Source organism: Uranotaenia lowii, chromosome 2 (assembly GCF_029784155.1).
Source record: "Uranotaenia lowii strain MFRU-FL chromosome 2, ASM2978415v1, whole genome shotgun sequence".
NCBI lineage: Eukaryota > Metazoa > Arthropoda > Insecta > Diptera > Culicidae > Uranotaenia > Uranotaenia lowii.
In genome coordinates this window covers 114,805,152-114,821,022 of record NC_073692.1, presented here as the reverse complement: position 1 = coordinate 114,821,022, position 15,871 = coordinate 114,805,152, and the positions used below count along the sequence as shown (strand labels likewise).

Here is a 15,871-nt window from a genome sequence, read left to right as displayed (position 1 = left end):
AAGATGGTTCTTAACACTCGTCGCTCGAATACTCCGAGTGTACGCAGGTCCTCCTCGAGCAATATCCATGTCTCGTGCCCGTAGAGAACAACCGGTCTAATAAGCGTCGTATACAGGTTACACTTTGTGCGAGGGCTAAAGGCAGAAACACAATACAGCGTCGAACGTCGCGTCGCGTCAGCTGTCAACGCCGTCGTCGAGTACTAAAACGCTGACGCGACGCAACCGACGATTTCTGCATCACAATACAGCGTCAAGAAACATAGCAACCGAAAGTTTGTTTTGATTCGATGCATTGGCGGATGTCGAAATTTTCGGTTCAGTTTTTCGGAATTCTTTTATTTCAGGAGAAATACATTTGACAAGCGAAATAGAAGCCGATTATTTCCAACCAGTTCCGTTGATGATATTTTGATTGTGACGGTATCACAGCCACAGACGCAGCACCTCGGCAAGGTTTGTAGTATAAGAACCTCCAAACGCAGAAGACTTCAACCAATGATACATTGCTCGATGGTTAGCCTCAAATTCAATCCTCCTGCCGGATGTGGATGGACAGACCCTCCACCGGTAACAGCCGCTTAAGAACGATGGTAAAAGGATAGTGTGATTGCACCGAAGGCAGACAGTACAACATTCACTGAAAAAGGTTTTTTGTTTTAAATTATGAAGATAAAACTCGGCACAAAAAAAACCAATATTTTTCGAGAAACAGTAGGAGTTCTATATCCGAATCATTATGATTAAGAGAAGAATCCGACTATTGTAGAAAAGAAAAAAAAGGAGGATTTTTATGGTTTGAGTCAATTATTTATGATTTCATCATGATGTAAATCAAAATTTAATGAGAGACATAAATATCAACGATGTTATTCATCAAATTTGTAAAATCGGGAATAAAAAATTACTATGATTTTATTTTTCATTATATTTGTGTCAAACTGACAAAAAAACATCAAAAAGAAATATTTAAAACCCTGCTGACGCGCTAGAATTTCGATTTCTTTCAAAACATAAACGTTGACGCTGGAGAACGCTGCTGTTTAGAACAAGTCTCGCGTTTTAGTACTATGCTGTCACTGACGCGACGCACCATTGTGATGGCTCAAATGAAAAATTGTATCCCCAAAATGAAATGTCAAAGCGACGCTGACGCGACGCGACGTTCGACGCTGTATTGTGTTTCTGCCTTAAGTCTTCTCGACCGCAGTTGCTTGTGGAGTCCATAGTAGGCACGACTTCCGCTGATAATTCGCCTCCGGATCTCACGGCTGGTGTCATTGTCTGCGGTCACCAGTGAGCCGAGATAGACAAAGTCTTCGACTATCTCCAGCTCGTCGCCGTCGATCGTGACCTTGTTATTACTGGACAAGCGGGTTCGGTCGGTCTCGGATCCGCAGGCCAGCATGTACTTCGTCTTGGACGTATTAATCATCAACCCAATCCTTCCTGCTTCGCGTTTCAGTTTGCGGTAGATCTCCTCCATCGCCGCAGATGATCTGCCGACTATTTCAATGTCATCGGCAAAGCAGATAAGTTGACTGGATATGTTGAAAATCGTGCCCCGCATTTCGCCCACCGCTCGTCGAATAACACCTTCTAGCGCCACGTTGAACATCATGCAGGATAGACCATCACCTTGTCGAAGCCCCCTGCGCGATTCGAATGAACTCGACAATTCACCCGAAATCCGCACACAGCACTGCGTTCCATCCATCGTCGCCTTGATCAGTCTGATCAGCTTCCCGGAAAAGCCGTTCTCGTCCATGATTTTCCATAGCTCGTTACGGTCGATCGTGTCGTATGCGGCTTTGAAGTTGATGAATAGATGGTGCGTAGGGACTTGGTGTCCACGGCATTTTTGGAGGATTTGCCGTAATGTGAATATCTGGTCCGTCGTAGACCGTCCCTCCATAAAGCCGACCTGATGACTTCCCACGAATCTGTTTGCTTGTGGCATTAGGCGGCGGAGTAGGATTCGGGACAACACTTTGTAGGCGGCATTGAGGACAGTGATCGCTCGGTAGTTCTCACAGTCCAATTTGTCGCCCTTCTTGTAGATGGGGCATATTACCCCCTCCTTCCACTCCTCCGGTAGCTGTTCTATGTCCCAGATCCGGATTATCAACCGGTGTAGGCAGTCGGCCAACCTGTCCGGGCCCATTTTGATGAGTTCAGCTGCGATGCCATCCTTCCCAGCCGACTTGTTTCTATTCAACTGGCGAATGGCTTCCTTAACTTCACTCATCGTTGGGAGTGGCTCGTCTTCGTCGTTGGCTACGCCGGCGATGTACCTTCCCCCACCGTCTTGATCTCCTGCATGTGCGCCGTTCAGGTGTTCATCGAAGTGCTGCTTCCACCTTTTGATCACCTCACGATTGTCCGTCAGGATACCCCCGTCCTTATCCCGGCACATTCCGGCTTGCGGCACGAAGCCTTTGCGGGATGCGTTGAGTTTCTGATAGAACTTTCGTGTTTCTTGGGAACGATGCAGCTGCTCCAGCTCCTCGATCTCCTCCTCCTCCAGGCGGCGCTTTTTCTCCTCGAAAAGTCGGACTCGCTGCCTCTTCCGCTGTCGGTGATTTTCCACATTTCGACGGGTGCCTCTCTGCACTACTGCCGCCCGCGCGGCATTCTCTTCGTCCATCACCCTCCTACACTCCTCGTCGAACCAGTCGTTCCGTCGAGATCGCTCCACATAACCGATGACGTTCTCCGCAGCACTGTTGATGGCTGTTTTGATGGTATCCCAACAGTCCTCGAGAGGGGCTTCGTCAAGCTTGCCCTCTGCCGGCAGCGCTGCTTCGACCGATTGCGCATAGTCTGCCGCGACCTCAAGTTGCTTCAGTCGTGCGATATTTAACCGAGGCGGGCGCCGGTTTCGCGTGTTGTTCACTACGGAGAGTTTTGGGCGCATCTTCACCATCACCAGATAATGGTCCGACTCGATGTTGGCGCCCCGACAGGATCTGACGTCGATGATGATTGAAATACAATTGATGATTGAAAGCTGATGATTTCGAGCGAATTTTCAAGGTAATATAATGGGAAATTTCTATTACAAGAATGAAATTTCGATAAAAACCCTTTCGAGCAAAAACCTCGAAAGGTTTAATATACCAATCATGTTTCTAGTTTCTCTTTTTATTTTCAAGATCAAGTGAAGCTCTTTATCCTTGGTCGATGATCAGAAATGATTGTACACTGGAATCCAAAACAGCTTAAAGAAGAATCATGAAATAAAAAACTTTAAAATCCTTTAGTTTACTGCATCAATTTGTCAAATATTCTTATCAATACCTTCTTTTCATCTCGATTAGAATGTCATTCATAAAAAGATCTCGAAGTGTCATGTTTTATGCTAAGTTCCACTTTTGTAAGTAGGTTTCAGTTATTTTACTCTCGTTTTTCGGCATTTGAACGGCTACAAAGTAATAAATGAATAATTGCTGTCGGTGCAATTACCCTCTGGAGAATGCTCAGTTCGAAATCCACCCACTCGCGGAATTACTGTAGGATGTCCCTATTGTTGTTGCCAGCCAACAGTCAGTTCAAAGGTGGACCCCGTTCTTTGTATCTAGTACCTACATCTACGCGACGTGCCTTGAAGAAATCTCCCGATGACAACGAATTAAACTTCGTTTTCCGGTGCGCTAGCTAAGCCTCGGTCGCTAACGAATCTTCCGTTCTCGTTCCCGTCCATGATTGAAACGTCCATTAGGAGGTATTACATATTCACAGGTGCTTCAGTAGCTTTCAGTCTTCCGTTTCCTTTGTGAATGTCTCTTACCAAGTAGCGAATACCGGGGGATACCGTTCAATGCATCATCAACAAAGTGGAATCCAATGAGATATAAAAAAATCGCAACTGCACAAAAGTTGTAGGTTGCTACCTACTTTATTTGCCACACTGTTCCAGGAAAACAATAAAATAGAAACTTGTTTGTTGGTCGTCGATTTTCGTAGACCATCTGATGTCACGTAATTTTCCCCTCCATTGCATTGCTCCCGTTTTAAAAGTTTTTATGCTCATTATTCAACGATTGTTTTTGGATTGGTTTTGGAGTAAGAGCCTTATTTAAAGATAGAATAAAAATACAGTTTGGTTATCATGAAATTTAAAGGTTCATCCCGAAATGTATGACGATTAACTAAAATATAATGAGTATAAATTCTTATTCATATGACATATTTTGAGTAACTGTGCATTCAGAAGTGCTGCATATTCTGAAAAAGGGATATAATCAGTCTTATAAAATTATGGCTTTCAAGAAACTGAGCTATGATTAATGTCGTTTATTGTGTTATTTGCAAAATTTTTAATTAAATTCACCTGAGCGAACGAATATTTTTTTATATTCAAGTGTAAGAATCGATATAAAAATGACAAAAAATGACAAAAATGACAAAAATGACAAAAATGACAAAAATGACAAAAATGACAAAAATGACAAAAATGACAAAAATGACAAAAATGACAAAAATGACAAAAATGACAAAAATGACAAAAATAACAAAAATGACAAAAATGACAAAAATGACAAAAATGACAAAAATGACAAAAATGACAAAAATGACAAAAATGACAAAAATGACAAAAATGACAAAAATGACAAAAATGACAAAAATGACAAAAATGACAAAAATGACAAAAATGACAAAAATGACAAAAATGACAAAAATGACAAAAATGACAAAAATGACAAAAATGACAAAAATGACAAAAATGACAAAAATGACAAAAATGACAAAAATGACAAAAATGACAAAAATGACAAAAATGACAAAAATGACAAAAATGACAAAAATGACAAAAATGACAAAAATGACAAAAATGACAAAAATGACAAAAATGACAAAAATGACAAAAATGACAAAAATGACAAAAATGACAAAAATGACAAAAATGACAAAAATGACAAAAATGACAAAAATGACAAAAATGACAAAAATGACAAAAATGACAAAAATGACAAAAATGACAAAAATGACAAAAATGACAAAAATGACAAAAATGACAAAAATGACAAAAATGACAAAAATGACAAAAATGACAAAAATGACAAAAATGACAAAAATGACAAAAATGACAAAAATGACAAAAATGACAAAAATGACAAAAATGACAAAAATGACAAAAATGACAAAAATGACAAAAATGACAAAAATGACAAAAATGACAAAAATGACAAAAATGACAAAAATGACAAAAATGACAAAAATGACAAAAATGACAAAAATGACAAAAATGACAAAAATGACAAAAATGACAAAAATGACAAAAATGACAAAAATGACAAAAATGACAAAAATGACAAAAATGACAAAAATGACAAAAATGACAAAAATGACAAAAATGACAAAAATGACAAAAATGACAAAAATGACAAAAATGACAAAAATGACAAAAATGACAAAAATGACAAAAATGACAAAAATGACAAAAATGACAAAAATGACAAAAATGACAAAAATGACAAAAATGACAAAAATGACAAAAATGACAAAAATGACAAAAATGACAAAAATGACAAAAATGACAAAAATGACAAAAATGACAAAAATGACAAAAATGACAAAAATGACAAAAATGACAAAAATGACAAAAATGACAAAAATGACAAAAATGACAAAAATGACAAAAATGACAAAAATGACAAAAATGACAAAAATGACAAAAATGACAAAAATGACAAAAATGACAAAAATGACAAAAATGACAAAAATGACAAAAATGACAAAAATGACAAAAATGACAAAAATGACAAAAATGACAAAAATGACAAAAATGACAAAAATGACAAAAATGACAAAAATGACAAAAATGACAAAAATGACAAAAATGACAAAAATGACAAAAATGACAAAAATGACAAAAATGACAAAAATGACAAAAATGACAAAAATGACAAAAATGACAAAAATGACAAAAATGACAAAAATGACAAAAATGACAAAAATGACAAAAATGACAAAAATGACAAAAATGACAAAAATGACAAAAATGACAAAAATGACAAAAATGACAAAAATGACAAAAATGACAAAAATGACAAAAATGACAAAATGACAAAAATGACAAAAATGACAAAAATGACAAAAATGACAAAAATGACAAAAATGACAAAAATGACAAAAATGACAAAAATGACAAAAATGACAAAAATGACAAAAATGACAAAAATGACAAAAATGACAAAAATGACAAAAATGACAAAAATGACAAAAATGACAAAAATGACAAAAATGACAAAAATGACAAAAATGACAAAAATGACAAAAATGACAAAAATGACAAAAATGACAAAAATGACAAAAATGACAAAAATGACAAAAATGACAAAAATGACAAAAATGACAAAAATGACAAAAATGACAAAAATGACAAAAATGACAAAAATGACAAAAATGACAAAAATGACAAAAATGACAAAAATGACAAAAATGACAAAAATGACAAAAATGACAAAAATGACAAAAATGACAAAAATGACAAAAATGACAAAAATGACAAAAATGACAAAAATGACAAAAATGACAAAAATGACAAAAATGACAAAAATGACAAAAATGACAAAAATGACAAAAATGACAAAAATGACAAAAATGACAAAAATGACAAAAATGACAAAAATGACAAAAATGACAAAAATGACAAAAATGACAAAAATGACAAAAATGACAAAAATGACAAAAATGACAAAAATGACAAAAATGACAAAAATGACAAAAATGACAAAAATGACAAAAATGACAAAAATGACAAAAATGACAAAAATGACAAAAATGACAAAAATGACAAAAATGACAAAAATGACAAAAATGACAAAAATGACAAAAATGACAAAAATGACAAAAATGACAAAAATGACAAAAATGACAAAAATGACAAAAATGACAAAAATGACAAAAATGACAAAAATGACAAAAATGACAAAAATGACAAAAATGACAAAAATGACAAAAATGACAAAAATGACAAAAATGACAAAAATGACAAAAATGACAAAAATGACAAAAATGACAAAAATGACAAAAATGACAAAAATGACAAAAATGACAAAAATGACAAAAATGACAAAAATGACAAAAATGACAAAAATGACAAAAATGACAAAAATGACAAAAATGACAAAAATGACAAAAATGACAAAAATGACAAAAATGACAAAAATGACAAAAATGACAAAAATGACAAAAATGACAAAAATGACAAAAATGACAAAAATGACAAAAATGACAAAAATGACAAAAATGACAAAAATGACAAAAATGACAAAAATGACAAAAATGACAAAAATGACAAAAATGACAAAAATGACAAAAATGACAAAAATGACAAAAATGACAAAAATGACAAAAATGACAAAAATGACAAAAATGACAAAAATGACAAAAATGACAAAAATGACAAAAATGACAAAAATGACAAAAATGACAAAAATGACAAAAATGACAAAAATGACAAAAATGACAAAAATGACAAAAATGACAAAAATGACAAAAATGACAAAAATGACAAAAATGACAAAAATGACAAAAATGACAAAAATGACAAAAATGACAAAAATGACAAAAATGACAAAAATGACAAAAATGACAAAAATGACAAAAATGACAAAAATGACAAAAATGACAAAAATGACAAAAATGACAAAAATGACAAAAATGACAAAAATGACAAAAATGACAAAAATGACAAAAATGACAAAAATGACAAAAATGACAAAAATGACAAAAATGACAAAAATGACAAAAATGACAAAAATGACAAAAATGACAAAAATGACAAAAATGACAAAAATGACAAAAATGACAAAAATGACAAAAATGACAAAAATGACAAAAATGACAAAAATGACAAAAATGACAAAAATGACAAAAATGACAAAAATGACAAAAATGACAAAAATGACAAAAATGACAAAAATGACAAAAATGACAAAAATGACAAAAATGACAAAAATGACAAAAATGACAAAAATGACAAAAATGACAAAAATGACAAAAATGACAAAAATGACAAAAATGACAAAAATGACAAAAATGACAAAAATGACAAAAATGACAAAAATGACAAAAATGACAAAAATGACAAAAATGACAAAAATGACAAAAATGACAAAAATGACAAAAATGACAAAAATGACAAAAATGACAAAAATGACAAAAATGACAAAAATGACAAAAATGACAAAAATGACAAAAATGACAAAAATGACAAAAATGACAAAAATGACAAAAATGACAAAAATGACAAAAATGACAAAAATGACAAAAATGACAAAAATGACAAAAATGACAAAAATGACAAAAATGACAAAAATGACAAAAATGACAAAAATGACAAAAATGACAAAAATGACAAAAATGACAAAAATGACAAAAATGACAAAAATGACAAAAATGACAAAAATGACAAAAATGACAAAAATGACAAAAATGACAAAAATGACAAAAATGACAAAAATGACAAAAATGACAAAAATGACAAAAATGACAAAAATGACAAAAATGACAAAAATGACAAAAATGACAAAAATGACAAAAATGACAAAAATGACAAAAATGACAAAAATGACAAAAATGACAAAAATGACAAAAATGACAAAAATGACAAAAATGACAAAAATGACAAAAATGACAAAAATGACAAAAATGATAAAAATGACAAAAATGACAAAAATGACAAAAATGACAAAAATGACAAAAATGACAAAAATGACAAAAATGACAAAAATGACAAAAATGACAAAAATGACAAAAATGACAAAAATGACAAAAATGACAAAAATGACAAAAATGACAAAAATGACAAAAATGACAAAAATGACAAAAATGACAAAAATGACAAAAATGACAAAAATGACAAAAATGACAAAAATGACAAAAATGACAAAAATGACAAAAATGACAAAAATGACAAAAATGACAAAAATGACAAAAATGACAAAAATGACAAAAATGACAAAAATGACAAAAATGACAAAAATGACAAAAATGACAAAAATGACAAAAATGACAAAAATGTCAAAAATGACAAAAATGACAAAAATGACAAAAATGACAATAATGACAAAAATGACAAAAATGTCATGATAAATTTAAGTGCAAAAAACTCTGAGAAATTGCAAATTGACGGCTTTCTTTAAAAATTCTTCGAAAACTCTGTGTTTCCTATTTTGAAAATCTAAAATCGCAAAAATACGCCAAATAACGTAAACTTTCCAATCCTTTTTTTTAAATGTTATCTGGTTTGACTTAAACAATTTTGACGATTCATTGATTGAAAAGTATGATTTTTACGCCAATATTTTACATTTTTTGTGGTCATGATCATAATTTTTTTCTTAAATATATACTAATGTCCAACGTATAGCTTCTAATTTCAGCTTTCTTGGATACTAAATGAAATTTTTTAGCATCCGTTGCTGATTTACAGTCTTTTTTCGAAGTATGTTTTTTCGGATTTTTTTTCTCTTAGAGTTTGAATAACGGAAAACTGAAGTGTTGGAAGTGAATATTGCCTGTGAAACATATTTGAAACTATAAATTTTGTAAAAATCGATTGAAAAACAAGACACATATAGCGGTTTTAAGCGATCTTTGGATTTTTTTTCTTGCGTAGTCGAGTTATTTGGTTCCAAATTTCAATTACCGATTCAATAACAAAGAGTGCCATTTTTAGCATTTAGACCAAGCCCACCGGGCGTTGCTATTTCGGTCGGTATTTTAGATGTTTTGATCGGTTGCGTTTTTATCTACTTACTGATTTTCGCACCCATTATTGCCATCCAGGTTGGTATTTGTGTTTGTTTATTTTCTGGTAGTGACGACCGGCTGCGTTGCTACCGGGTTGCTACATAAACGCATCCTGTAACAACCTACTGCTCGAATGCTATTTCTCGACTGTTGGTGCGATGATGGGTTGATAGATATGTTGCTGAATGAACTCGAATCGAGGTTTAGCAACCATGCATTGGTTGGCTTGGTCTTAGTCGATTGTATTTTTGTCTGCAATTTATATGCATTTATTTCTACCAAAGATTGAAGTGGGACGCATTTCTGAAATTATTTGTTCTCTTCTGTTCTTTTTATAACAAAAAGTTCTCGTTCTTATTAAAAATGGATAAGATCTATCTATCAGACAGAGATCGATCCTCAAGCTTTGGTTTTTAGGTGGATCGATCCTACGACCATCTATCTGAATCAATCTTTTCCATAAGGTCGAACAATCAAATTCAAGGCGACCACTCTGCGTTTCTGCAGTTCTACACTGTTTTAAAAGTATTTTTTCAAACTTCACTTTTAATCATAACTTACTTCGTTATTTTGTTTATTGAAGACGTACAAATCGAGACGAGAAATTTTCAGAAAAAAAAATTAAAAGGGGCGTTGCGCTTTTCAGTTTACCTTTTCTACAAGTTTTACTGAACAATCGTGACTTCTCCGTGAAATGGGTCTTATACAGAAATAAAAATTGATGGTAGAAAGAAATTGAATAGTTAGTGAAAAATGTGAGCTTAGACTTTATGTTGTGAATATCTTTGAACTTCTTGAGTGATTCTAATCATATTTTTAATCATCAAATCATTTTTTACAGGTAACGAAAAAAAAATAATTGAATAAATTTTTGTTGCCTTTCTATGTCATAAATACATGTCCGTTTTCAATTTGTTAATTTATGAAAAAAAAATTTAAAAGAATTTTTTTAACTCCCTCACCCCCGCTTTTGGACGGAGTTTACTACAATCGGCATCAAACTCAAGCCGATTATTATTTTTACTTACTTTTTGTGCAGAATGATTCACAATATGTCGATCTAACAATACAGACTAATGGTAACTGTTTTACAAGCAATTGTCAAATGCTACCTACACCTAAGAAAACCTTAACATGAACTGGAAATGGACCTAGAATAAAAGAAATGTAAAACATGTCTCAAGGCGGGGTTTGGAAAAATGACAACAAATCAACAATAATGTTAAATGTTTGCATCCGAAAAATTACCTACTGAATTTAAGTTTGGCCCATGTGATTATTCAATTTTTGGATAATGCCATTTTAAGTTATCATAAAACTTATTTGATTTTTTCAGCGAAAAAATAGGGTTTAAGAGGTTTAACAGTAATTTATAACTACAATGTTAAAAGAAAGATACGAAAATTAGATGCCTGTACACGGGGAAAAAGACGAAAGTTGTTTCAATTATATCAGCTTGTTATACCAATCATCAAAGTCTGATTGATTTTTTCGCATTTAACTTTAAATATTATAGACTTGGCTACAAACTGCTGATTGACCTTACGCAATCAATTATGAATATAATAGACTCTACTGTAATGGTATGACTGTAAATATTATAGATTCAAATACAATTCAGCACCAACATGTGAAAAGGGTATAAAAGACAAAGTAACCTAACCCGGTTTTTAAGGGATTCAAATAGCCCAATATAAGCACTACTTAACACAAAACCCGTTTTTAGTTTTTCAGTTTTCGTAAGATTTATAATGCAGTTTGAGCAAAGGATCTATAAAATTTAGAGCCATAAAACGACATTATCCTCACACAGATTGTTTTATACACCCTTTACTCCACAACAAACCAAACGGTCTAGATGCAAAACATTAAAAGGGGAAGAATGCCGAAAGCTATTCACTCACTCCTATAGCGAGAACCATAAGCCTTTGTCAAAAATTAGGGGAAATTTTTTCTCCATCTCATTTACACATATGAGACATACAGTACAAAACAAAGGTTGTATAAAACATTTAGACGAATTTCACACACCAGCTAGGGTCTATAAACAATTGCGAGCTATTTTTACATGATAACACCGTCATATCGATAAAAACATATTTAGAATGATCCTACGCACCGTTTTAACCATATATACTAAGAAGATTACTCGTGAATTTTAATTAACGATTTAAAAAAGATTGCAAAATTTCCAAATCGATTATCTCGAAACGTCATAAATGAACCTAGACCCTTTTCACGTGTTGGTGCTGAGTTGTATGATAGATTTTTGGCATTCAACTATAATTATAATAGATTCAACTACAAACGGCTGATTGACCTTACGCAATCAACTATGAATATAATAGATTCAACCATAATGGTATAATTGAATCAACTGTAAATATGATAGAATCAACTACAGTTGTACGACTGATTTTTGGAATCAATCAATTACAAGTATGGTAGTGTCAGCTATACACGGTTTTTGATTTTTTTTCTATTGGGTTGATTCTAGCTATCATTTAAGTTTTCTTGCGTAAGAATGTAGAAAATTCTCTGCAGTAAAATAAGAAATCGCAACGGAACATCTCCTAAACGAAACATCTTTGGCGGGACCGTCTCACCTTCCAACCACAACCAGTGCATCAGCCAGTTTTTCCCGCTGCTGGAGAAGAGTAAGATTACAGGCAGTTACGCATAAGAACATTCTTCAATCACCGGGAGAAGCTCACCAGAATGAAACTGATACCTGATGGCGGCGACAATTTGGTTACGAGAACATTGGTGGGACGTGATGGAACGGATCAATTGTCAGAAATTGCTGGATGCTGGATTTTTCGGCTAGTACCAAAACTTCATTTAGAAATTCAATGACTAACTTAGAAATGTCTGTATAGGATAAGAGGCAGGATCGGAACAAGAGCTTGATTGGTTCCGGTTCACCTAATGATGGCGGCAACCGATTTCGAGGATACCCAGTGAAGGTGAGAAAACAGATAATCATCCGACGAACATAGGCGCTTGACATATTTCTCCGTATGTTCCGCCTCTTACACTTTTTTTAAGAATTTTTTTTCGTTGGCAGCATGGCTAATCATCCCGGAAGAACAACAAACGATTCGATTAGATGCACGCATGAGATTATCGTTATGCTCCTTCGGCAGGATCACCCCATACCGATGGCATGAGGATTTTGAGCCAAAGGAAAAATTACGGCACCGTATAAAAATAAACAAAAAATGGTGAAGAGTGTTTTAAAGAATTCAATTGTATTTTTTATACAGATGTTTTTGGAATAAAATAAACAGATGGAAAGCAAACCTAACAAAAATTATTGTTATTGCAAAATAATCGAAACTTGGATCATCAGTATCCAAAGTTGAGCTCATTCAATCAGTCATAGAAATATAATTAAAATTATCATATGTATATATAGTTAAACCAATTATAAATATATTTATAGTTGACTGTACTATAATTATTATTGAATGCACAATATGAATCATGCGAATATAGTTGAATCAATTATATTTATAGTTGAATGCATAAAATCAATCATACAACTATAGTTTAATCTATTACACATATGTATTGTTGAACGCAAAATATCAATCAGATAATCCATTTTATATATATAGTCGAAATCTTTAGATTTATAGTTGGCCGATAATCAATTAGAAATATAGTTTGATATAGGCGGAATATTGGAAAAACTTTACTTTTTTCTCCGTGTAGAAGTCCTACACTTCTGAAGTGTCGATTGGAAAATTGATCACCCCAATGGAAAATTGACTGAAATTAATTAGGGAAACACCAACTAGGAAAAGTTTTAAATTTTTATGAATTTCCAACTTCTTTCTTTTTTTTTCAACGGGCTTTTTGCCTGGAGGGGAGGATGGTCACCCTCCGCATAGGACTGCGCATGATTGATTCCCATGAAACGAATTCACAGAAAAATACGAATAAAAAAGTTTAACAATAAACATACTTAGCATATCCTTATGTAAAAAGATATTCATCACATTTTCTTTCGGGTTAAAACTATTTCTCTCTTCAAATGTATTTATTTTATTTCCAATCTCAACAAAGCAACCACATATCCTCTAAAGGCATTGCTTCACTCACGGTAAAGCTGGACAAGTTGAGTGTGTAGTAATAACGCCCCTTGAAAAAGTAAAACTGCCCATCTGTGTGGCGCATTGCTGCATCAATGTTTGTCGGCATGTTCTTGAAGTCGTACACCAGTCGGGGGAAATGGCTGCTAACCTGTGGACGCAGCTTCGGATTGTAGAACCAGTAGTGTTTATTGCGGAGAGCCACTATGCTGCCTCCTTTTGTTACATAAGCAGCATCCATGTGGTTGGGTAGACCCGGAAGTTCTTGGCTGATAGCTTTGGGGTATCCCGCTTCCAGTTGGTTGTCTGCATAAACCCACAGTTTGGTGCCCTTGAAAAAGAACGTTTTCCCATTGCGATGGTACGTGAAGGAAGCGTCGATGTTACTGGGTAATCCCGACCATCTGCTCGATATCAAGCGTCCTCGAGGGTTCCAATCGTCCGATTCAAAGTAGTATTCACCTGCAAATATAATTGTGTTCCCTTGAGCGTCATTGAAAATTGTATCAATTTTGTTGATTGAGCACAATTTGGGTGCCGGTTTCGAGGTTGTAACTGGTCTTCGGGTTGTTGTTTCGATAACAGTATTTATTCGCGGACCGTACAGACTCTGCAATGAGATTTGATCTTCTGTAGGAATCGTTGAGTGATACCTTATATGCATGGGAAACATGATGGACGACTGGGAAGTTGTGTGATCCAAGCCCAAAGTGTGTCCCATTTCGTGTAAGTTTGCACTGAAAAATTCATCTTCGGTGTAGCTTCTTGCTCCGTTATAGTGGATATCTCCAATTTCGGGAAAGTATGCGTGTGCTACTGTTGTATCTCTATCAAATCGGCATTCTCCTCCTAATCGGTTGCTGTGAATTCTTCCTTCGTCACTGATATAAATGTCGGCTTGTCCTTGGTTAATCTCTCTAATATTCAAATCAGCATATTTGGTCCACTCGTCGAACGCTTGTCTTATCGTTTGTCTGGCTACCGACGGATCCAAACTTCTAGGAAGACTATTAATCATATAGGTGATAGTCTTTTTGGACCACTTTTCCCCATCGTTGAGCTCCGCAGGCAACCCGCATCGTGGAGCAGCTATCAAACGCCTTGTGTCGTCGTCAAGAATGCCTGTATCAGATAGGTTATAGCGCTGCTGAAATTTCCTCAAGGCCTCTTTTACAGGATCTTCAGCTAGCATGTCTAGCCTATCTGCGACCTCTGCCGGGTTATAAAATCCTAGATCTTGCAAAAAGTTCTAAAATTTAAACATAAAATGTAATACAAATTTAATTAAAAAAACGCTTCGTATCACTTACCGATGTATCTTCATTGGTAACTTCTGGAGCCGGTCTGGGATCATTTGTATCCGCTTCGTCTACTGTTTGATCCAGTGCTCTAGAGGCGTCCGGGAACACAAACGAACCAGGATCAATGTATGCTGCAGAGCTCTGACTCAGCTGGGATAATCCAAAAATAATGAAAACAACCGTCGTCCGCAGGAGCTTCATCGCTAACTACACAACGATAATGATCGTTGCAAACTAACGTATTCTGTAAGCAGGAGCTGCTAAATAAATGTTTTTGAATAATGGGAAATGAAATAATGTTCAGTTCGTGTTTCGTATTGGCAGTACACTCGCAGTGCTCAAATCTGTTCCTTATCAAATTTGGTGTTTTTATTCCGCAACGAGAAAAAGTGTTTGTTTGGGTCCTGATGCGTTGCTTTGTTTTTTTTTCGTAGATTAAATTATAATGAAGATGTGACTAATTCTGGTTATTTCAAATTGTGTAGTTATCAATCACAATTATTTGTCTAGTGGGGGCTTCGAAAATGATCTGCATTACGTAAGATTTGACTGGCCCCTGTAGACGTCAGGGAAACTGTATCATTTCAGGCAGGTACCACAAAACCATTGAACATGATCAACTTGGTGGTTCCAGCATGTGCGCTAATCGAGTTGGTTTTAAGCTTCCCCTCAGCATTAGTCCTAAGTCGGCAAATAAAATGAACAACTAGT

At 34.2% G+C, this 15,871-nt stretch overlaps 1 protein-coding gene across 1 annotated transcript; it reads right to left on the bottom strand.

Moving 5' to 3' along the window:
• Positions 1-13,799: 13,799 nt before the first annotated feature.
• LOC129747232 (matrix metalloproteinase-19-like) lies at positions 13,800-15,532 on the bottom strand. Its single transcript, XM_055741327.1, has 2 exons — positions 15,170-15,532; positions 13,800-15,108 (listed from the first exon to the last, which is right to left on the bottom strand). Exons 1-2 carry the CDS (start codon positions 15,359-15,361, stop codon positions 13,825-13,827), a joined length of 1,476 nt encoding a protein of 491 aa, XP_055597302.1. The 5' UTR covers positions 15,362-15,532; the 3' UTR covers positions 13,800-13,824.
• Positions 15,533-15,871: the final 339 nt, after the last annotated feature.